Source organism: Leucopleurus acutus (assembly GCF_964270905.1).
Source record: "Leucopleurus acutus genome assembly, chromosome: 7".
In the NCBI taxonomy this organism is placed as follows: domain Eukaryota; kingdom Metazoa; phylum Chordata; class Mammalia; order Artiodactyla; family Delphinidae; genus Leucopleurus; species Leucopleurus acutus.
In genome coordinates, this window is record NC_139150.1 from 47,225,086 (window position 1) to 47,248,496 (window position 23,411).

Here is a 23,411-nt window from a genome sequence, read left to right on the forward strand (position 1 = left end):
TTGCAATGAAACCCTTCCTTTTAGTATTGACAGCTCCTGGAATCCCGGCACTTGTCCCAATATATGAAAGACTCCAATCTACACAACAGTGGAGTATGAAATTTGTTTCTCTTCTAATAAAAATGAAGCAATAATAGCATCACACAATTATACATTGTGATTTTAAAGTACACAAAAGTATAGCTATTTATGCCATGTAGTTATATGAATAATATTCCTAAGAAACTTTAAATCTTTAATACCCAACTTCTGTCAAACACTTTGAAGCACAGAACTATATTAAGAAAGCATGTGGCATTCAATTTCTGACATTTCATCCCCAAAGAAGGCAAAGCACAACAATAACATATCTCTGAAATGCAAGTTCCATTAAGTGCATATTTCCAGAACACAAGGTCAATCGAGAAATACATTTTAAAATTCAACAAGTTCTCTTTTTAAATTAGTATGCTCAGTATATAATTTTCAAACACAATCTGAAGTCATTTTCCAACGCGTGTTCATAGTCTGATTTTTTCTCCCTCAAAAATATATTCACTGTTTCATTTTCTGTTTTCTAATTTTCACATTTACTAGCTCAAAATATCTAACCTTATAAGAATATCTTTTCTCTCCACATGTCCAAATGTGAAATAGATTTTATTTAAATCTCATAATAAGAACACCACCAGTAATAACATTCCCTTATGTTTGAGCTTTAAAGTAAATCTAAACAGCTCAAAAAGGCGAAATTTTTAATCCTCCCAACCAGAGAGTTGAGAATTAGAGCAACTTCCTTTGAACGATTTGTCAAGTGAATACTGTAACTAGACACAGAAGGAGATAGTCATCCCAAGAACAAGGTACTGGTTTTTGACTTCCTAACTCCGCCTGGGCACAAGAAAACACAGAACTGTGTTACCCCAGGAGAACTCGTAGATGCAGAGGGTCTTACACTGAGCTCGAAAAGGGAACCACCTGCTTTCCACCCACATACACCTCTTCAATATTTCGGTCATCTCCTGAAAGAAAAATCAAGGAATCATTGTTTATAATCTGAACAGGTAGATATGACCAAAAGAAGACGCTGCACCTAATTTGAGGATTAGAGTCTGAAATACACGCCTAAAGCAGAATTCACATAAAATTGAATCAACCCCCAATCACCGTCCTTTCAGCTGAAGTGAGTGGTTTCCTTTTCCAGCCCCAAGTGTAAAAGAAATACTTATCTTTACACCCCAGAATCATAAGCAGCATGGTGAGATGAAGGGCCTGCAAGAACTGAGCTTTTTTAAGAAATACCACATGTGTCTCTCCCACCCCAAATTAACTCAGAACTCAGAGCTCACTCAACGGAGTGGGAGGAAGAGTAGAATCTTCTGCACTATTTATTTCTCTCTCTCAGTGAATAGAATTGAATGTGAGTACGTTAAAAAGCATGTGTGGCAAGACTCCACCACAATCACAAATACAATGTGCTAGGGCAGACTTGGGGTTACAGAACGAGTGTAGGAAGAAGGTACAGGATGATCTCTTCTCCTTGGCCTGCCATTCCTCAGTTTAGGATTTATGACTATGTTCTAGAGGAGCGTATTCATTTCAAATAGTGCCTTTAAATATTGTGCCATAAATGGGCTCAATGCCAAGGAATGTTAAAAAATATAATGAATCAAAGCAAATGATCACACATAAGGCTTAACATATGGTACAATAAATGCAGAGAGCATACCCAAGAGACAAAGAAAGATTTTATTTAGCATAGAGACATATATACCTACCTAGATAGAGGAACTTCTGGATAATAGCCTAAAATGAAAAATAATAATAAGAAGGAGAAAGAATATTTCGTGCATTTAGAAAAGCAAATTCACAGCCAACAGTGGTTGGCAAAATCCAGAAATATAAATTTATTTCTCAATGGCAAAAATCTGTTTTTATTTTTTTCTAAGCACAGACTTTTTTCTTTTGTAAATATATATATTACCAAAATTATGGCTAAACCCACAGAGGAGAAAAATGTGTTAGTTGTACATTTCAGTGCCTAAACTTATTTATATATTTACATAAAAGATGCTATCTTGATTAATCAATGTCTGTTTGCATTTCCACATGTGAATTTCTTTAGTCTTGCATTCCATATCAAAGAGTTACAGTGAAAATATTTTGAATTTAAACCTGAAAAAGGTCTTGAGATAAGACATGTAATCCATCCATTTAAAAGGTATTTCTCTCTGTTGTATACATTAGCCTGGCTGGAACTTGGTCCCAGAAATGGATACACTGATGGCTATTCCAATAACAGAGTTGGGCAGAAAGGGTAAAGGGGAAGACTTATTTGTCATCAACAATCCAGTATCCCAAGTCAAAATGCTAAAGTATGCCCCAAAAGACCTAACTCTACTCATAGGAGTTGGCTTCTATGGCTAACAATCACTGTCTCACCTAAGTTGGCATCGACTGAACATCCCAAAATCGACTTTTATTAATGAAAAAGAAATGGTCTTTTGCCTAAAAAAAAAAGTACTGACTATTAACAAATGTTTCCCATTGCCTGAAAGTTCTTAACATAGAACCTTGAAATCTTCAGAGGAAAGTGTTAACAAAAATTAAAGAATTTAATTTAGGGCTTCCCTGGTGGTGCAGTGGTTGAGAGTCTGCCTGCTGATGCAGGGGACACGGGTTCGTGCTCCGGTCCAGGAAGATCCCACATGCTGTGGAGCGGCTGGGCCCGTGAGCCATGGCCGCTGAGCCTGTGCGTCCGGAGCCTGTGCTCCGCAGCGGGAGAGGCCACAACAGTGAGAGGCCCGCGCACCGCAAAAAAAAAAAAAAAAAAAAGAATTTAATATAATAATTTAAACATTTCAAGAGGTGTATAATACAAGAAAAATGACTGGATGAATGGGTCTAAGCCCTATTCCCAGAAACTCACTCTAATAAAAAAGTAAAAGAATAAGTAATATGTGAATAACTAATGGTATCAACTTCAAATAATCCAGCCCCTTTCTTCAAAAAACCTCAGTATGTTACATTTAGTATCACATTTACTCTCATAAATGGATCAATTTATAAATGGCAGTAGTTAAGTTTTAAAGAAAAACTGTCTCAAAAAAGAATTGTTACTAAAGTAAGAACTAGTTTATTTTATACATAGAAAAACATGATAAGAGGAACAAAGTAAAAAAACTCATTTTCTTATAATTAAGAGAATCCATGTAGCATTGTGATCAAGAGCCCAGACTCCAGAAGTCAGAAAGTCCTGGGATGGAATCCAAACTCTGTCTACTAATTACTAGCCATGAATTCTTAGGTAAACCATTTAGCCTCCCTTAAGCCTCACTGCCCCATAAACGACATGGTAATATTAATAGCACCTGGCTCTCATAATAGTTGTTCTGATAATTAAACAAAAATAATGCATTGATCCCATGCCATCTAGCACACAGCAAGTGTGTTCAATAAGTGGTAGCTATATTATGGCTTCTTATAGCCAAATACCTTCAAATATACAAATATATTCAAAATACAAGTGTTTCTTTAATACCATTATTGTCATGAAATTATAATAACTTAAAAGGATCTAGATTCCAAACTAGGAACCCCAATAGGAAGAGCGGGGTGCGAGGCCTCTGCACATGACCCACTGTGAGCAAATGAAACCTAAGCACAAAGTAAAAAAAAAGCCATCTCAAGCTGTGACTATTTTCAAGGGGACTGTTTTTCTCTGTGGAACACTGCCTTTGGGGCAAAACAAGGAAGAAGCAGGTGATTCTAATGTGCAACACAGAAGGAGAGCCACTGCAGGCCAGCTTCTCCAACTCTGAAGGCACTCCAGCCGTGTGGCTGACAGGGTCTGGTGCTCCAGCCGGGTGTCAGGCCTGAGTCTCGGAGGTGGGAGAGCCAAGTTCAGGACATTGGACCACCAGAGACCTCCTGGCCCCATATAATAATCAATCAGTGAGAGCTCTCCCAGAGATCACCGTCTCAATGCTAAGACCCAGCTCCATTCAACAACCAGCAAGCTGCAGTGCTGGACACGCCATGCAAACAACTAGCAAGAAAGGAACACAACCCCACCCATCAGCAGAGAGGCTGCGTAAAATCATAATAAGGTCACAAACAACCCAAAACACACCACTGGACGCGGTCCTGCCCACCAGAAAGACAAGATGCAGCCTCATCCACCAGAACACAGGCACCAGTGCCCTCCACCAGGAAGCCTACACAAACCACAGAACAAACCTTACCCACTGGGGGCAGACATCAAAAACAACGAGAACTATGAACCTGTAGCCTGAGAAAAGGGGACCCCAAACACAGTAAGTTAAGCAAAATGAGAAGACAGAGAAATACGCAGATGAAGGAGCAAAGTAAAAACCCATGAGACCAAACAAATGAAGAGGAAATAGGCAGTCTACCTGAAGAAGAATTTAGAGTAATGATAGTGAAGATGATACAAAATCTTGGAAATAGAATGGAGAAAGTACAAGAAACATTTAACAAGGAACTAGAAGAACGAAAGAGCAAACACACAATGATGAACAATACAATAAATGAAATTAAGAATTCTCTAGAAGGAATCAATAGCAGAATAACTGAGGCAGAAGAACGGATAAATGACCTGGAAGATAAAACAGTGGAAGTAACTACCGCAGAGTAAAGAAAAAAGAATGAAAAGAATCGAGGACAGTCTCAGAGACCTCTGGGACAACACTAAATGCACCAACATTCGAATTATAGGGGTCCCAGAGAAAGAGCAAGGAACTGAGAAAATATTTGAAGAGATTACTGGTGAAAACTTCCCTGATATGGGAAAGGAAATAATCAAGTCCAGGAAGCACAGACAGTCCCATACAGGACAAATCCAAAGAGAAACATACCAAGACACAAATTAATCAAACTATCAAAAATTAAATATAAAGAAAAAATATTAAAAACAGCAAGGGAAAAGCAACAAATAATATACAAGGGAATCCCATAAGCTGATTTTTCAGCAGAAATTCTGCAAGCCAGAAGTGAGTGGCAGCACATATTTAAAGTGATGAAAGGGAAAAACCTACAACCAAGATTACTCTACCCAGCAAGGATCTCATTCAGATTCAATGGAGAAATTAAAACCTTTACAGACAAGCAGAAGCTAAGAGAATTCAGCACCACCAAACCAGCTTCACAACAAATGCTAAAGGAACTTCTCTAGGCAGGAAACACAAGAGAAGGAAGAGACCTACAAAAACAAACCAAAAACAATTAAGAAAATGGTAATAGGAACATACATATTGATAATTACCTTAAATGTAAATGGATTAAATGCTCCAACCAAAAGACACAGACTGGCTGAATGCATACAAAAACAAAATCCATGTATATGCTGTCTACAAGAGACCCAATTCAGACCTACAAACACATACACACTGAAAGTGAGGGGATAGAAAAAGATAATCCATGCAAATGGAAATCAAAAGAAAGCTGGAGTAGCAATTCTCATATCAGATAAAATAGACTTTAAAATAGAGACTATTACAAGAGACAAGGAAGAACACTACATAATAATCAAGGGATCAATGCAAGAAGAAGATATAAAAATTGTAAATATTTATATACCCAACAGAGGAGCACCTCAATACATAAGGCAAATACTAACAGCCATAAAAGGGGAAATCGACAGTAACAGAATAATAGGGGACTGTAACACCCCGCTTTCACCAATGGACAATTCATCCAAAATGAAAATAAACAAGGAAACACAAGCTATAAATGACACATAAACAAGATGGACTTAATTGATATTTATATGACATTCCATCCAAAAAAACAGAATACATTTTCTTCTCAAGTGCTCATGGAACATTCTCCAGGATAGATCATATCCTGGCTTGCAAATTAAGCCTTGGTAAATTTAAGAAAATTGAAATAGTATCAAGTATTTTCTCTGACCACAACGCTATAAGACTAGATATCAATTAAGGAAAAAAAATGTAAAAAATACAAACACATGGAGGCTAAACAATACACTAGTAAATAACCAAGAGATCACTGAATAAATCAAAGAGGAAATCAAAAAATACCTAGAAACAAATGACAATGGAAACATGACGACCCAAAACCTATGGGATGCAGCAAAAGCAGTTCTGAGAGCGAAGTTTTTAACAATACAGTCCTACCTCAGGAAAAAAAAAATCTCAAATATTTAACAACCTAAACTTACACCTAAAGCAATTAGAGAAAGAAGAACAAAAAAACCCCAAAGTTATCAGAAGGAAAGAAATCATAAAGATCAGATCAGACATAAATGGAAAAGAAATGAAGCAAAAAATAGCAAAGATAAAACTAAAAGCTGGTTCTTTGAGAAGATAAACGAAACTGATAAACCATTAGCCAGACTCAAGAAAAAAGGGAGAAGACTCAAATCAACAGGATTAGAAATGAAAAAGCAGGAGTAACAACTGACACTGCAGAAATACAAAGGATCATGAGAGATTACTACAAGCAACTATATGCCAATAAAGTGGACAACCTGGAAGAAATGGACAATTTCTTAGAAAAGCACAACTTTCCGGGGCTGAACCAGGAATAAATAGAAAATATAAACAGACCAACCACGAGCACTGAAATTGCAGCTGTGATTAAAAATCTGCCAACAAACAAAAGCCCAGGACCAGATGGCTTCACAGGCAAATTCTATCAAACATTTAGAGAAGAGCTAACACTCTTACTTCTCAAACTCTTCCAAAATATAGCAGAGGGAGGAACACTCCCAAATTCATTCTATGAGGCCACCAACACCCTGATACAAAACCCGACAAATATCCCACAAAAAAAGAAAACTACAGGCCAATGTCACTGATGAATGCAGATGCAAAAATCCTCAACAAAATACTAGCAAACAGAATCCAGCAGCATATTAAAAGGATCACACACCATGAGCAAGTGGGGTTTATCCCAGGAATGCAAGGATTCCTCAATATATGCAAATCAATCAGTGTGATACACCATATTAACAAACTGAAGGAGAAAAACCATATGATAATAGATGCAGAATAGGTTTTCAACAAAATTCAACACCCATTTATGATAAAAACCCTCCAGAAAGTAGACATAGAGGGAACTTACCTCAACATAATAAAGGCCATATATGACAAACCCACAGCCAACATCATTCTCAATGGTGAAAAACTGAAACCATGTCCACTAAGATGAGGAACAAGACAAGGTTGCCCACTCTCACCACTCTTATTCAACATAGTTTTGGAAGTTTTAGCCACAGCAATCAGAAAAGAAAAAGAAATAAAAGGAATCCAAATCAGAACAGAAGTAAAACTGTCACTGTTTGCAGATGACGTGATACTATCATAGAGAATCCTAAAGATGCCACCAGATAACTCCTAGAGCTAATCAATGAATTTGGTAAAGTAGCAGGATACAAAATTAATGCACAGAAATCTCTTGCATTCCTATACACTAATGATGAAAAATCTGAAAGTGAAATTAAGGAAACACTCCCATTTACCATTGCAACAAAAGGAATAAAATATCTACGAATAAATCTACCTAAGGAGACAAAAGACCTGTATGCAGAAAACTATAACACACTGATGAAAGAAATTAAAGATGATACAAACAGATGGAGAGATATCCCATGTTCTTGGATTGGAAGAATCAACATTGTGAAAATGATTATACTACCCAAAGGAATCTACAGATTCAATGCAATCCCTATCAAACTACCAGTGGCATCTTTCACAGCACTAGAACAAAAAATTTCACAATTTGTATGGAAACACAAGAGACCCCGAATAGCCAACGCAATCTTGAGAAAGAAAAACGGAACTGCAGGAATCAGGCTCCCTGACTTCAGACTATATTACAAAGCTACAGTAATCAAGATAGTATGGTAGTGGCACAAAAACAGAAATACAGATTAATGGAACAGAACAGAAATCCCAGAGATAAATCAACACGCATATGGTCACCTTATCTCTGATGAAGAAGAATATACAATGGAGTAAAGACAGCCTCTTCAATAAGTGGTGCTGGGAAAACTGGACAGCTACATGTAAAAGAATGAAATTAGATCACTCCCTAACACCATACACAAAAATAAACTCAAAATGGATTAAAGACCTAAATATAAGGCCAGGCACTATAAATCTCTTAGAGGAAAACATAGGCAGAATACTCTATGACAAATCACAGCAAGATCCATTTTGACCCACCTCCTAGAGAAATGGAGATTAAAAAGAATAAACAAATGGGACCTAATGAAACTTAAAAGCTTTTGCACAGCAAAGGAAACCATAACCAAGACATAAAGACAGCCCTTACGGTGGGAGATATTTGCAAACAAAGCAACTGACAAAGGATTAATCTCCACAATATACAAGCAGCTCATGCAGCTCAATATCAAAAAAAAAACCCAATCCAAAAATGGGCAGAAGACCTAAATAGACATTTTTCCAAAAAGATATACAGATTGCCAAGAAACATTTGAAAGGATACTCCACATCATTAATCATTAGAGAAATGCAAATCAAAACTACAATGTGGTATCACCTCACACCCGCTAGAATGGGCATCATCAAAAAATCTAGAAACAATAAATGGTGGGGAGGGTGTGGAGAATGGGAACCCTCTTGCACTGTTGATGGGAATGTAAATTGATACAGCCACTATGGAGAACAGTGTGGAGGTTCCTTAAAAAACTAAAAATAGAACTACCATATGACCCAGCAATCCCACTACTGGGCATATACCCAGAGAAAACCATAATTCAAAAAGAGTCATGTACCACAATGTTCACTGCAGCACTATTTAAAACAGCCAGGACAGGGTAGCAACCTACTTGTCCATTGACAGATGAATGGATAAAGAAGATGTGGCACATATATACAATGGAATATTATCAGCCATAAAAAGAAACGAAATTGAGTTATTAGTAGTGAGGTGGATGGACCTAGACTCTGCCATACAGAGTGAAGTAAGTCAGAAAGAGAAAAACAAATACCATATGCTAACACATATATATGGAATCTAAAAAAAAAAAAACGGTTCTGAAGAACCTAGGGGCAGGACAGAAACAGAGACGCAGATGTAGAGAATGGACTTGAGGACACGGGGAGGGGGAGGGGTAAGATGAGACGAAGTGAGAGAGTGGCAGTGACTTGTGTACACTACCAGGCATGGGATAGATAGGTAGTGGGAAGCAGCCACATAGCACAGGGAGATCAGCTTGTGCTTTGTGACCACCTAGAGGGGTGGGAGGGAGACGCAAGAGGGAGGGGATATGGGGATATATGTATACGTATAGCTGATCCACTTTGTTATACAGCAGCGGCTAACACATCAGTGTAAAGCAATGATACTCGAATTAATATGTTAAAAAAAAAAGGATCTAGCTTCCCTAATAAGATTCTCCTGCATTCCAATAAATGTTTCAGTGTCTATGTTTTTTCTATAGGGAAGCTGTTATGACTGACTAGTTCATGAAATTAATGCTTTTTGATCAACTTCCTTTTACGTACCTCAGAAATATCACCAACAAAATCCCCATAAAACAGGTCAATGGGAGAGTCAGATGCTTTGGGGTTGATCAGGAGGGCATCAAATTCCTTGCCCACTTCAAAGTTTCCAATCTGTCTGTCCAGCCCCAGGGCTACAGGATGGAATAAATTAATAAACAGTTAGTATTTTTAGCCATTGGACCATGCAAATATCCCAATTTGCAAGGACAGAATCTGCCAGTGTGTCACTAGAAAAAAATTAGTATCTTAATAGTGAAGCATCCCAATAGGTCGCAAGACTTCGACTTACAGAAGGCAGAGTAAGCACAGGGAAAGCAAAATCTGAGAATAAAAAGAGTTCTCTTCAACACCATGATCGTAATTCTGATGTTGTCTCTCTGTTTCAGCTCTATCAGTTCCCTTCACAGTCCAACTGGTCTGTGACTTCCATTCACCTCTCTAAGAAACATGATGATGGACATAATATCTTTCTCTTTCTCTCCTATTCTCCTTCCAACATTCCAACTCCTTTCCTTGCCCTTTTTGGTTTTTTTTGTTGTTGTTCTGTGAAATAGCTGACAAGGTCTATTTTTGTGGCAGTGAAATGAACTTCAAGTAAGTAAAGAATAATTATCTTTTTGCATATTTTTCAATGCAGGCATATCCATCCTAAGTTCCTTAGTTTAAATCCTTTGAATAGAAAAAATTCACTTCTGAAAGTAAATAGATTTTCATAACTCAAGAGTCCCAGTGCTTTTGAAAGCAGACTAATTTCTCTGTAACCTTAAAGATTTTCTCGTTGCCAGAGAAGAATGGTTCTCTAAAATAGGGCATAGGTCAACAATGTCTATTGACTTGATCCATCTCCCAGCTAGAATTCCTATTCCGTGAATAGTGGATGTCGAGGAAGAACATCTCTCATTTTTATGGTTTAGTTTCAGAAGATGAGGGTAGTTGGTTTTCCTGGTCAATGAAGGTATTGAATTTAAAGCTCCTTAAAGCCAGAATCTGGATAGAGTGTTCCAGATAGAAGCATGCATGAAAGAAAGGTCAACTGGAGTGCAGCATTACTTACTTGAATTTTTACATGTATTTGCTGTATTCTGGCACTGTCAGAATACAGTCCTATGTGAAAATATTAGACACCATATTCCTGTTAGACAATACCCACTACGTTACATTTCTAGGTATGGATATCCAGAAGTCTTTTGGCAATGCCCTAAGCACAGATTTAGAAATCTTGCTTGTTCTTAAATGGTTATTTAAAGGGCAACTCTTTTATTCTCAGAAAAGAAAAAGATTTTTTTAGCTAAAGAGTTCTTAAAGAGGTGCAAACATAATTAGAAATGTTAAAAGTGGTCAGGTGACTTCCACTGATGGTGGGGGGAAGAACTGAATGTAAGAGAAAATCACTGGAAATTTTTCTCCTCCTTCATCGATTACACTCTACTTCGTTTTCCCCTTGACAAACAGCATGACAAACGTGAGTTTTTGATGACTGTATTCAACATAAAACTGTGTGTTTAATAGGCCAGATAACCAGGTTCATTTGCCAGGAATTGATGGTATTATATATATATATAAATTAACTGGACTGTTTGTTAGAACCTGGGGAGTTCAGGTATGAACTAACCAAAAAAAACCACAACTACTGTCAATGAATTGTAAATTGATCTAAATTCACATTATTTCAGAGAGGCCTAGCTGGGCTGGTAAGCAACTCAAATGCATTTTAGGAAATGCAGTTTTACTGTCTTTGGAGCAAATGTTGGCTCTGTGAAGGTGATTTATGCACATCTTGATCTTGAGAGTGAATGGAAAGCGGGGAAGATGCCAACTTTAAACAGGGATGCATTCATCTCATTCACTCAGACTCTTGTAGAGACACAAGCTGAGAAGAAATTTCATAACAGCGGCCCAGAAAATAGATTTGAAAGCTATACGGTAAGGTAGAAATGATTTGGTAAGCACCCCATGCCGGCCTGGTCGCATACAGGATCCTGATGAAACAACTCACAGAGGGCCTAGAATAAAAAAAGCACTATTTAAATACAAATCATTTACACCATGAAAATCAGATGGTAGGACAACTCAGATGTGAAAACGGGGGTGGGGTAGGGAGTGTCACACTTGTTTAAAGAACAGAACTTTTAAAACTTGGAACTTTAGAAAATGAAATCATAAGACTGGGGGAAATGCAAAGCGCATGACCTTTGCTTTCTTTCTTGAAATGTTCTTTATGGCATTCATCATAGCCCAGAACATTCAGAGAAGAGCCAGGAAGTTTCTCTTCCCAGGATACCCTGGCCTCCATCATACTTCATTTATAAGATCTAGGGTATATATCGTAAATATAAAAATATTAAAATATATTAAAAATATATACCTGTCTTAAGAGCTATGTTTTTGTCACTAACTACCGAAGGTTTCATGATATGTTCACTATCATCCATCCAGATTATACTACAATACTTAAAGTGACAGAGAGCAATACAGTTACCACTTTCTATTTTTTCAGTAAAAATACAGTTACATGTGAGAACTGGGAAAAGGTGATGAACAATATTTGCATATCAGTCAACTATACTTCTCCATCTTTCTCCTTTGAAAGAGGCTTGGGTAATTAGTGTACTTAAGTATATAAACAAAATACATCGTCTAAGCCAGGATTTATACAGGAAGATATTGCAGTGGAAGGCGGTGGGTAACACCCTGCACTCTCACATCAGATTTTCTGGATTCAAATCATGGCACACTGTAGCTTGACAGGTGTGTAAGCCTCACTCAGGTACCTTGTTGGTAAAATGGAATTAATAGTGGTTCTGAGGATTCAATAACAGCATCCATAAAGCATGGTGCATAGTGCCTATCACATGGTAAGGGCCCAATAAGTCTTGGCCATTATTATTATTACTACTACTTAAGCCAATAGAGAGCATGTTACTTGACTCAGTGGAAAAAAACTGATTATTTTAAAGAACTCGTATGCATGTGACCAATGCAAGTATCCATTAAAACAATTAATATGATAATTGCATACTGAACATCTCTTCTGCCAAAAACAGGGAACTTGCTTAAAGAATGATGCCTCCACCACATGCTTGAACATGTACTACTTGCTAAGTTTTGGTTATATTATATGAGATGCAACAATCATGAGTATGGGGGTGCCTGCTGATGCCACTATCACGAGCCTTCACACTGCAGCAAAGGACACATTGGCATGGTTGTATGTACATCGTGTGAGAAATAAAATGCTCATTACCTTGGCTGCCTCCAAGGGTAGCTAGTCTGAAGACCTCTTTGAGGGTGAGGCTTTTCGCATTTATCTTATTAACTGAAAGCACGTTGGAAACCATCACTGCTCTTCTGATTGCATCAAGCATGGAAGATGAATAACCACCAGCCACATCTGTGGTAGATAAAATAAAGCCGAAACAGTAACTTTATGAGATAAATGGAATGTTAGGTATATAGGATTTTTCCTGTTTTTAATGACAGATATTCACTCTTTAATATACTTCAAAGAAAAGATCTTATCTATAAACACAGAATAGACACAGACTAACATTTAAAGGAGTTCAAAACCTGCAGTTAGTATCAAATGTATACTTGTATTAGTTTTCTAGGGCTGCTGCAACAAATTACCACAGATGTGGTAGTTTAAAACAGCAGAAATTCATTCTCACACAGTTTTGGAGGGCAGAAGTCTTAAAGTGTTGGCAGGGCCACCAACCCTACAAAGGCTCTAGGGAAGAATCTTTTCTAGTTTCGTCCAGTTTCTGGCAACTCCTGGCGTTCCTCGGCTTGTGGCAGTATAACTCCAATGTCTGCCTCCATCTTCAAATGGCCTTCTTCCCTCTGTGTCTTTATGTACCTCTCATTGTCTGTCTCTTATAAGGACATTCGTTACTGGATTCACCTTAATTCAGAATGACTTCATCTTGAGATCCTTACCTTAATTACATCTGCAAAGACCTTTATTCCAAATAAGGCTACACTTACATGTTCCTGGTAGACATCTCTTTTTTGGGGAGGTGGTAGGGCGAGCACAGTTCAACCCAGTACAATGCCCAAATGTTTAATAAAGCTAAGAGAAAAAACATCTCGGAATATTCCCTAAACTCAAATAAATAAAAATAATGAAAAATAATCTCACAGCTCTATGCTCTAAAAACTTGACCTATTTTAATTCTGATGAGAACTTTGAGAATTAAAAAGCTACTTTATATTTTTTTCAGGGAGAGCTTTTAGAATGACCTATATATTCTGGAAAATTGGTGTAATAAATGAGCAATGCTGATATAGACAGCTTTATATTTGTCCCTGGCATCATTAGATGAGGAATGAGATCTTTATAGTGATTTAAATAAGTCCCTAATCATAATTAAATTGAAATACTACCTTTGACAAGAATGAATATAGAAGTTATTTAATGAGTTTGTATAAATGTCAAGTAAGTTTACATGTTTTATTAGAGGAAAAGTACATCTATAGCTTATAAAATACACTTTATATTTCAAGGGTTCCTTCTGTCATGTCTAGGAAGACATATATAATTGTTAGTGCCTATATATATTGCAAAGATAAAAAATAATAGCCTATTAAATAATAATCCTAGATTGCAGTTTAATTTTATGTTCAACTGCCTTACATGTCTTTAGATAAACTTGTATGATTTTTTTTAAATACTTTTCTTTAGCTAGAATAGTATTGCCAGAAGATCATCCAGTTCCTTGACAACTTTTACTCATCGACTTAGTTAGTCCACTTTAATATACAGTAACCATCAATTAGCCTTTCATTTTATCATAGCATCAAACTAAGAAAACAAATACAATTTGGGAATAATGCACATTAAGCTTTGAAATACTTTGTTTACTGATTCTTTACTACCAGAACAAAGAAAGTGTTCAGTCTAAAAGAATAAAATGCTATCACTACATGGTATGGAAATATGTAAAGATTGAATATATATTTCAAAATATGTGGGTGAAGAGTGGAAGGAAACAGAAAAACAAAAGCAATGCTCTTAGGATGGTGTGAAGATGGAAGATTTAAATACTTGCAGTTATAAAAACAGGTTTTATAAAACACGACAGAAAGTAGTCTTTTCCTCAGTATCTAACCAGAACTATCCATTTACAAAGAATAAGGATAGATTAGGAAATAATGCTATGTAATTTCCTGAGAAAATTTTGAGAGCCATCTTATGTTGCTGACTTATAAGATGACTTAATCATCCTTTATTCTTCTGGATGTTGTTAATGAAGTAGCTTCCAACATGGAACAATACTGGGCAGATGAAAGAATGAACCCTGGACCACACAAACGATGATATTTAGTCAGAACCATATGTGTAAGACTCAAGCTTTTCTTCGAAGAATTTCCAGCATGATACTAACTTCCCGATCCCTGCCCTGCCCAGTGAGCTAAGCCCGGGAGGCTTCTTCTTCCCTCCACAGCACATGTAATGTAGGTAGAATCCGCACTTTATCTGTAACAAGAGGCAGAGTGATAGGCTGGAAAAAGAAACGGTGAACTTCCACATTTTACCGACCTGGTTTTAAACTGTGGATTTGGACTGGTTTTTGCTTTGTTGACCTTTGATTGTTACTCAGTACTTATGACGCTCAATTTTCTCAGAAAATAGAAATATCATCATTTATCTTAACAGTTGCTGAGAAAATCCAGTTAAATAATATAAGTGCTGGGGAATGAGGACCAAAGGGTAGAGACTGCATGGGAGAATGGTGGAGGGAAGAAAATGGGTGCTGTTTCTCAGAAAATCTGTTCCCTAACCCCATGCCACCTCTACTATCATGAAAAAGAGTGGCACTATCACTTCCTTGCCAGAGTCAAGATAAAGATATTATTTATTACAAGAAGAAGCTAAGAAAACTGTATAAGAGTAAAAACTTGAGCAAGAGGGCAATAGAAAAATAAAAGGAAGTAATTTTACATGTGTGTGTTCATCTTATGCGTTCATCCATTTACTGACAGATTTACTAAGCACCTTCTTTGTGCCTGATTCATTTAAGCACTCATAAATGAAAGTTACAGGTTCCACATGAGCTTACTATCTAGTGGAGGAGAAGGAAAAGAGACATAAACAAACAAATGTTAACTATAAACTGTGTTCAGTTAGTGATAAAGAAAATGGAGGTAGAAAGCCCATTTATTTACTTATTGTCAAATACGTAAATAAACAACTTTTATTAGCTATAGTAATTTTTTTTTCTTCAGCATCTTTATTGGAATATAATTGCTATACAATGTTATATTAGTTTCTGCTGTACAACAAAGTAAATCAGCTATATGCACACACATATCCCCATATCCCCTCCCTCTTAAGCCTCCCTCCAACCCTCCTTATCCCACCCCTCTAGGTGGTCACAAAGCACCGAGCTGATCTCCCTGTGCTATGCAGTTGCTTCCCACTAGCTATCTATTTTACACTTGGTAGTGTATATATAACAATGCTACTCTCTCACTCTGTCCCAGCTTACCCTTCCCCCCCACATGTCCTCAAGTCCATTCTCTACATCTGCGTCTTTATTCCTGTCCTGCCCCTACCCTAGGTTCTTCAGAACCATTTTTTTTTTTTTAGATTCCATATATATGTGTTAGCATACGGTATTTGTTTTTCACTTTCTGACTTCACACTGTATGACAGACGCTAGGTCCATCCACCTCACTACAAATAACTCAATTTCGTTTCTTTTTATGGCTGAGTAATATTCCATTGTATATATGTGCCACATCTTCTTTATCCATTCATCTGTCAACAGACACTAGGGTTGCTTCCATGTCCTGGCTATTGTAAATAGTGCTGCAATGAACATTGTGGTACATGACTCTTTTTGAATTATGGTTTTCTCAGGGTATATGCCCAATAGTGGGATTGCTGGGTCATACGGTAGATCTATTTTTAATATTTTAAGGACCCCCTCATACTTTTCTCCATAGTGGCTGTATCAATTTACATTCCCACCAACAGTGCAAGAGGGTTCCCTTTTCTCCACACCCTCTCCAGCATTTACTGTTTGTAGATTTTTTGATGATGACCATTCTGACTGGTGTGAGGTGATACATCATTGTGGTTTTGATTTGCATTTCTTTAATGATTAGTGATGTTGAGCATCCTTTCATGTGTTTGTTGGCAATCTGTATATCTTCTTTGGAGAAATGTCTATTTAGGTCTTGTGCCCGTTTTTGGATTGAGTTGTTTGGGTTTTTTTTTTTTTTTATATTGAGCTGCATGAGCTGCTTGTATATTTTGGAGATTAATCCCTTGTCAGTTGCTTCGTTTGCAAAAATTTTCTCCCATTCTCAGGGTTGCCTTTTCATCTTGTTTATGGTTTCATTTGCTGTACAAAAGCTCGTAAGTTTCATTAGGTCCCATTTGTTTGTTTTTGTTTTTATTTCCATTACTCTAGGAAGTGGGTCAAAAAGGATCTTGCTTTGATTTATGTCATAGCGTGTTCTGCCTGTGTTTTCCTCTAAGAGTTTTATACTTTCTGGCCTTACATTTAGGTCTTTCATCCATTTTGAGTTTATTTTTCTGTATAGTGTTAGGAAGTATTCTAATTTCTTTCTTTTACATATAGCTGTCCACTATTCCCAGCACCACTTATTGAAGAGACCGTCTTTTCTCTATTGTATATTCCTGCCTTCCATATCAAAGATAAGGTGACCACATGTGTGTGGATTTATCTTTCTATCATGTTCCATTGATCTATATTTCTGTTTTTGTGCCAGTACCATACTGTCTTGATTACTGTAGCTTTCTACTATAGTCTGAAGATGGGGAGCCTGATTCCTCCAGCTCTGATTTGTTTCTCAAGATTGCTTTGGCTATTTGGGTATTTTGTGTTTCCATACAAATTGTGAAATTTTTTATTCTAGTTCTGTGAAAAATGCCATTGGTAATTTGATAGGGATTGCACTGAATCTGTAGATTGCTTTGGGTAGTAGAGTCATTTTCACAATATTGATTCTGCAATCCAAGAACTTGGTATATCTCTCCATCTGTTTGAATCATCTTTAATTTCTTTCATCAGTGTCTTATAGTTTTCTGTATACAGGTCTTTTGTCTGCCTAGGTAGGTTTATTCCAAGGTATTTTATTCTTTTTGTTGCAATAGTAAATGGGAGTGTATTCTTAATTTCCTTTTCAGAGTTTTCATCATTAGTGTATAGGAATGCAAGAGATTTCTGTGCATTAATTTTGTATCCTGCTACTTTACCAAATTCATTGATTAGCTCTAGTAGTTTTCTGGTAGCTTCTTTAGGATTCTCTATGTATAGTATCATGTCATCTGCAAACAGTGACAGCTTTACTCCTTTTCTGATTTGGATTCCTTTTATTTCTTTTTCTTCTCTGATTGCTGTGTCTAAAACTTCCACAACTATATTGAATAATAGTGGTGAGAGTGAGCAACCTTGTCTTGTTTCTGATCTTAGTGGAAATGGTTTCAGTTTTTCACCATTGAGGACGATGTTTGCTGTGGGTTTGTCATATATGGCCTTTATTATGTTGAGGAAAGTTCCCTCTCTGTCTACTTTCTGGAGGGTTTTTATCATAAATGGGTGTTGAATTTTGTTGAAAGCTTTCTCTGCATCTATTGAGATGATCATATGGTTTTTCTCCTTAAATTTGTTAATATGGTGTATCACGTTGATTGATTTGCGTATATTGAAGAAACCTTGCAATTCTGGGATAAACCCCACTTGATCATGGTGTATGATCCTTTTAATGTGCTGCTGGATTCTGTTTGCTAATATTTTGTTGAGGATTTTTGCATCTATGTTCATCAGTGATATTGGCCTGTAGTTTTCTTTCTTTGTGACATCTTTGTCTGGTATTGGTATCAGGGTGATGGTGGTCTTGTAGAATGAGTTTGGGAGTGTTCCTCCTTCTGGTATATTTTGGAAGAGTTTGAGAAGGATAGGTGTTGGCTCTTCTCTAAATGTTTGATAGAATCTGCTGTGAAGCCATCTGGTCCTGGGCTTTTGTTTGTTGGAAGATTTTTAATCACAGTTTCAATTTTAGTGCTTGCGATTGGTCTGTTTATATTTTCTATTTCTTCCTGGTTCAGTCTCTGAAAGTTGTGCTTTTCTAAGAAATTATCCATTTCCTCCAGGTTGTCCATTTTATTGGCATATAGTTCCTTGTAGTAATCTCTCATGATCCTTTGTATTTCTGCAGTGTCAGGTGTTACTTCTGCTTTTTTATTTCTAGTTTGTTGATTTGAGTCTTCTCCCTTTTTTTCTTGGTGAATATGACTAATGGCTTATCAATTTTGTTTATCTTCTCCAAGAACCAGCTTTTAGTTTTATTGATCTTCGCTATTGTTTCCTTCTTTTTCATTTGTTTCTGATATGATCTTTATGATTTTTTTCCTTCTGCTAACTTTGGGTTTTCTTTTGTTCTTCTTTTCTAATTGCTTTAGGTGTAAGGTTAGGTTGTCTGAGATATTTCTTGTCTCTTAAGGTAGGGATATATTGCTAAAAACTTCCCTCTTAGAACTGCTTTTGCTGCATCCCACAGGTTTCGGGTCATCGTGTTTTCACTGTCATTTGTTTCTAGTTTTTTTTTTTATTTCCTCTTTGGTTTATTCAGTGATCACTTGGTTATTTCCTAGTGTAATGTTTAGCCTCCAGTATTTGTATTTTTAACAGATTTTTTTTCCTGTAATTGATATCTAGTCTCATAGCATTGTGGTCAGAAAAGATACTTGATACGATTTCAATTTTCTTAAATTTACCAAGGCTAGATTTGTGACCCAGGATATGATCTATCCTGGAGAATGTTCCATGAGCACTTGAGAAGAAAGTGTATTCTGTTGGATGGAATGTCCTATAAATATCAATTAAGTCCATCTTATTTAATGTATCAATAAAAGCTTGTGTTTCCTTATTTATTTTCATCTTGGATGATCTGTTCATTGGTGAACGTGGGGTGTTAAAGTCCCCAACTATGTTTGTGTTACTGTCGATTTCCCCTTTTATGTCTGTTAGCATTTGCCTTAAGTATTGAGGTGCTCCTATGTTGGATGCATAAATATTTACAATTGTTACATCTTCTTGGATTGATCTTTTGATCATTATATAGTGTTTTTCTTTTTCTCTTTTAATAGTCTTTATTTTGAAGTCTTTTTTGTCTGATAAGAGAATTGCTACTTCAGTTTTCTTTTGATTTCCATTTGCATGGAATATCTTTTTCCATCCCCTCATTTACAGTGTGTATGTGTCCCTAGGTCTGAAGTGGGTCTCTTTTAGACAGCATATATATGGGTCTTGTTTTGGTATCCATTCAGCTAGTCTGTGCCTTTTGGTTGGAGCATTTAATCCATTTACATTTATGGTAATTATCAATATGTATGTTCCTATTACCACTTTCTTAATTGTTTTTGTTTTTTGTTTGTTTTGTTTTTTTTTTGCGGTATGCGGGCCTCTCACTGTTGTGGCCTCTCCCGTTGCGGATCACAGGCTCCGATGCGCAGGCTCAGCGGCCATGGCTCACGGGCCCAGCCGCTCCACAGCATGTGGGATCTTCCCGGACCGGGGCACAAACCCGTGTCCCCTGCACTGGCAGGCAGACTCTCAGCCACTGCGCCACCAGGGAAGCCCTTGGGTTTGTTTTTGTAGGTCTTTTCCTTCTCTTGTGTTTCCTGCCTAGAAAAGTTCCTTTAGCATTTGTTGTAAAACTGGTTTGGTGGTGCTGAATTCTCTTAGCTTTTGCTTGTCTGTAAAGCTTTTAATTTCTCCATCAAATCTGAATGAGATCCTTTCTGGGGAATATTGGTTCTAGGTTTTCCCCTTTCATCACTTTAAATATGTCCTACCACTCCCTTCTGGCTTGCAGAGTTTCTGCTGAAAAATCAGCTGTTAGGCTTATGGGATTCCCTTGTATATTATTTTTTGCTTTTCCCTTGCTGCTTTTAATATTTTTTCTTTGTATTTAATTTTTGATAGTTTGATTAATATGTGTCTTGGCATGTTTCTCCTTGGATTTATATTGTATGGGACTCTCTGCACTTCCTGGAGTTGACTATTTCTTTTCCCATATTAGGGAAGTTTTCAACTATAATCTTTTCATATATTTTCTCAGTCCCTTTCTTTTTCTCCTCTTTTTCTGGGACCCGTAGAATTCAAATGTTGGTGCATTTAGTGTTGTCCCAGACGTCTCTGAGACTGTCCACAATTCTTTTCATTCTTTTTTCTTTATTCTGCCCTGTGGTAGTTATTTCCACTCTTTTACCTTCCAGGTCACTTTTCCGTTTCTCTTCCTCAGTTATTCTGCTATTGATTCCTTCTAGAGAATTTTTAATTTCATTTATTGTGTTGTTCATCACAACACAGTGTTTGTTTGTTCTTTAGTTCGTCTAGGTTTTTTAACGTTTCTTGTATTTTCTCCATTCTGTTTGCAAGATTTTGGATCATCTTTACTACCATTACTCTGAATTCTTTTTCAGGTATACTGCCTGTTTCCTCTTCATTTGTTTGGTCTGGTGGGTTTCTGCTTTGCTTCTTCATCTTCTGCGTATTCCTCTGTCTTCTCATTTTGCTTAACTGAGTTTGGGGTCTCCTTTTTGCTGGCTGCAGGTTAGCAGTTCCTGATTTTTTGGTGTCTGCCCACAGTTGGTAAGGTTGGTTCTGTTGGTTGTGTATGCTTCCTGGTGGAGGGGACTGGTGCCTGTGTTCCAGTCGATGAGGTTCGCTCTTGTCTTTCTAGTGGGCAGGACTGCGTCCGGTCGTGTGTTTTGGGGTGTCTGTGACCTTATTATGATTTTAGGCAACCTCTATGCTAATGGGTGGCGTTGTGTTCTTACTAGTTGTTTTGCATAGAGTGTCCAGCACTGAAGCTTGCTAGTTGTTGAGTGGAGCTGGGTCTTAACATTGAGACAGAGCTCTGGGAGAGCTCTCGTCAATTGATATTACATGGAGCTGTGAGGCCTCTGGTGGTCCAGTGTGCTGAACTCAGCTCTCCCACCTCAGAGGCCCAGGCCTGATACCTGGCTGGAGCACCATGACCCTGTTAGGCACACGGCTCAGAAGAAAAGTGAGGGGAGGGAGGGAGGGAGAGGGAGAGGGAGAGGGAGAGGGAGAGGGAGGGGGAGGGGGGGAAGAGAGAGAGAGAGAGAGAGGGAGGGAGGGAGGGGGAGAGAGAGAGAGAGAGAGAGAAGAAGAGGAGAAGAAAAGAAAGTTATTAAAATAAAAATATATTAAAATTTAAAAAGTTTTAACATAATAAAAAAGAGCAACAAAACCAATAAACAAATCCACCAATGATAACAAGCACTAAAAATTATACTAAGATAAACATAAAAATCAGAAATTAGTCTGACTCATACAGCAAACCCCAAGTCTCCAGTTGCTCCCAAAGTCCACCGCCTCAGTTTTGGGATGATTTGTTGTCTATTCTGGCATTGCTCAGGTGCAGGGTACATCAAGTTGATGGTGGAGATTTAATCTGCTGCTCCTGAGGCTTCTGGGAGAGATCTCCCTTTCTCTTGTTTGTTTGCACAGCTCCTGAGGTTCAGGTTTGGATTTGGCCCCACGTCTGCATGTACGTCACCCTCTGGCATCTGTTCTTCACCCAGACAGGAGGGGGTTAAAGGAGCGGCTCACTGGGGGGCTCTGGCTCACTCAGGCCGGGGGGAGGGAGGGGTATGGAATGTGGGGCAAGCCTGTGGTGGCAGAGGCCAGCGGGACATTGCAGCAGCCTGAGGCCCGCCGTGCGTTCTCCCGGGGAAGTTGTCCCTGGATCACAGGAACCTGGCAGTGGCAGGCTGCACCGCCTCCCAGGAGGGGAGGTGTGGACAGTGACCTGTGCTTGCACACAGGCTTCCTGGTGTCTGCAGCAGCAGCCTTAGCATTTCATGTCCATCACTGGTGTCCATGCTGATAGCCGCAGCTTGCACCCATCTCTGGAGCTCATTTACAGGGTGCTCTGCCTTCTGTGGGCAGACAGGGAAGGAATCCCCTCTCCTCACACACCCCAAAACAATGGTCTCTTGCCTCTTAGGCAGGTCCAGACATTTTCCCCGACACCCTCCCGGCTTGCTGTGTCACACTAGCACTCTCAGGCTGTGTTCACACAGCCAACCCCAGTCCTCTCCCTGGGGTCTGACCTCCAAAGCCCAAGCCCCACCAGCCCCGGCGGGTGAGCAGACACTGGTGAGTGCCGGACGGCATGGATCCTCTGTGCGGGAATCTCTCCGCTTTGCCCTCTGCACCCCTGTTGCTGCGCTCTCCTCCGTGGCTCCAAAGCTTCCCCCTGCCCGCCCACCCCCCATCTCCTCCAGTGAAGGGGCTTCCTAGTGTGTGGAAGCTCTTCCTCCTTCATAGCTCCCTCCCAGAGGTGCAGGTCCTGTCCCTATTCTTTTGTCTCTGGTTTTTCTTTTTTTTTTTTGCCCTACCCAGGTACGTGGGGAGTTTCTTGCCTTTTGGGAAGTCTGAGGTCTTCTGCCAGCATTTAGCAGGTGCTCTGTAGGAGTTGTTCCACATGTAGGTGTATTTTTGATGTAACTGTGGGGAGGAAAGTGATCTCCACGTCTTACTCCTCCACCATCTTGAAGGTCCTCCAGAAAGCCCATTTAGACAGGATGGTCAGAGAAAACCTTAAGTCAATGACATTTAAACCTGGACAAAAATGAGAACTCAGCCATGTTTAGAGAGACGTAAAGGGTATTCCAGGCTGAGGAACAGAAGGCACAAAGGTCTTTTGACAGAAGGGAGTGTGATTCATAGAGGGGATTAAAAGATAGCACTGTAGGGAGGAGATAGTAGTGCGAGGTGAGGCTGGGAGATGGAGAGGTGTCACAGCATGCAGAACTTTGTGGCCTTGTAAAGAGGTTTGCATATTCAAAATCCCACTGAAGGTGGTAATCAGGAGGGAGTGAAATGGTCATATTTTCATTGCGATACTTTT

The 23,411-nt window shown here is 38.4% G+C and overlaps 1 protein-coding gene across 1 annotated transcript in view; it reads right to left on the reverse strand.

Moving 5' to 3' along the window:
- Positions 1-930: 930 nt before the first annotated feature.
- The window catches only part of GDA (guanine deaminase), a gene marked incomplete at both ends in the record, with an annotated part of 130,480 nt that continues 107,999 nt past the window's right edge, over positions 931-23,411 (reverse strand). The window contains 4 exons of the mRNA XM_082842150.1: positions 931-1,001; positions 1,758-1,785; positions 9,495-9,625; positions 12,739-12,885. Of these exons, the coding sequence (XP_082698276.1) occupies positions 931-1,001; positions 1,758-1,785; positions 9,495-9,625; positions 12,739-12,885 (377 nt within the window). The remainder of the gene's footprint in view (positions 1,002-1,757; positions 1,786-9,494; positions 9,626-12,738; positions 12,886-23,411) is intronic.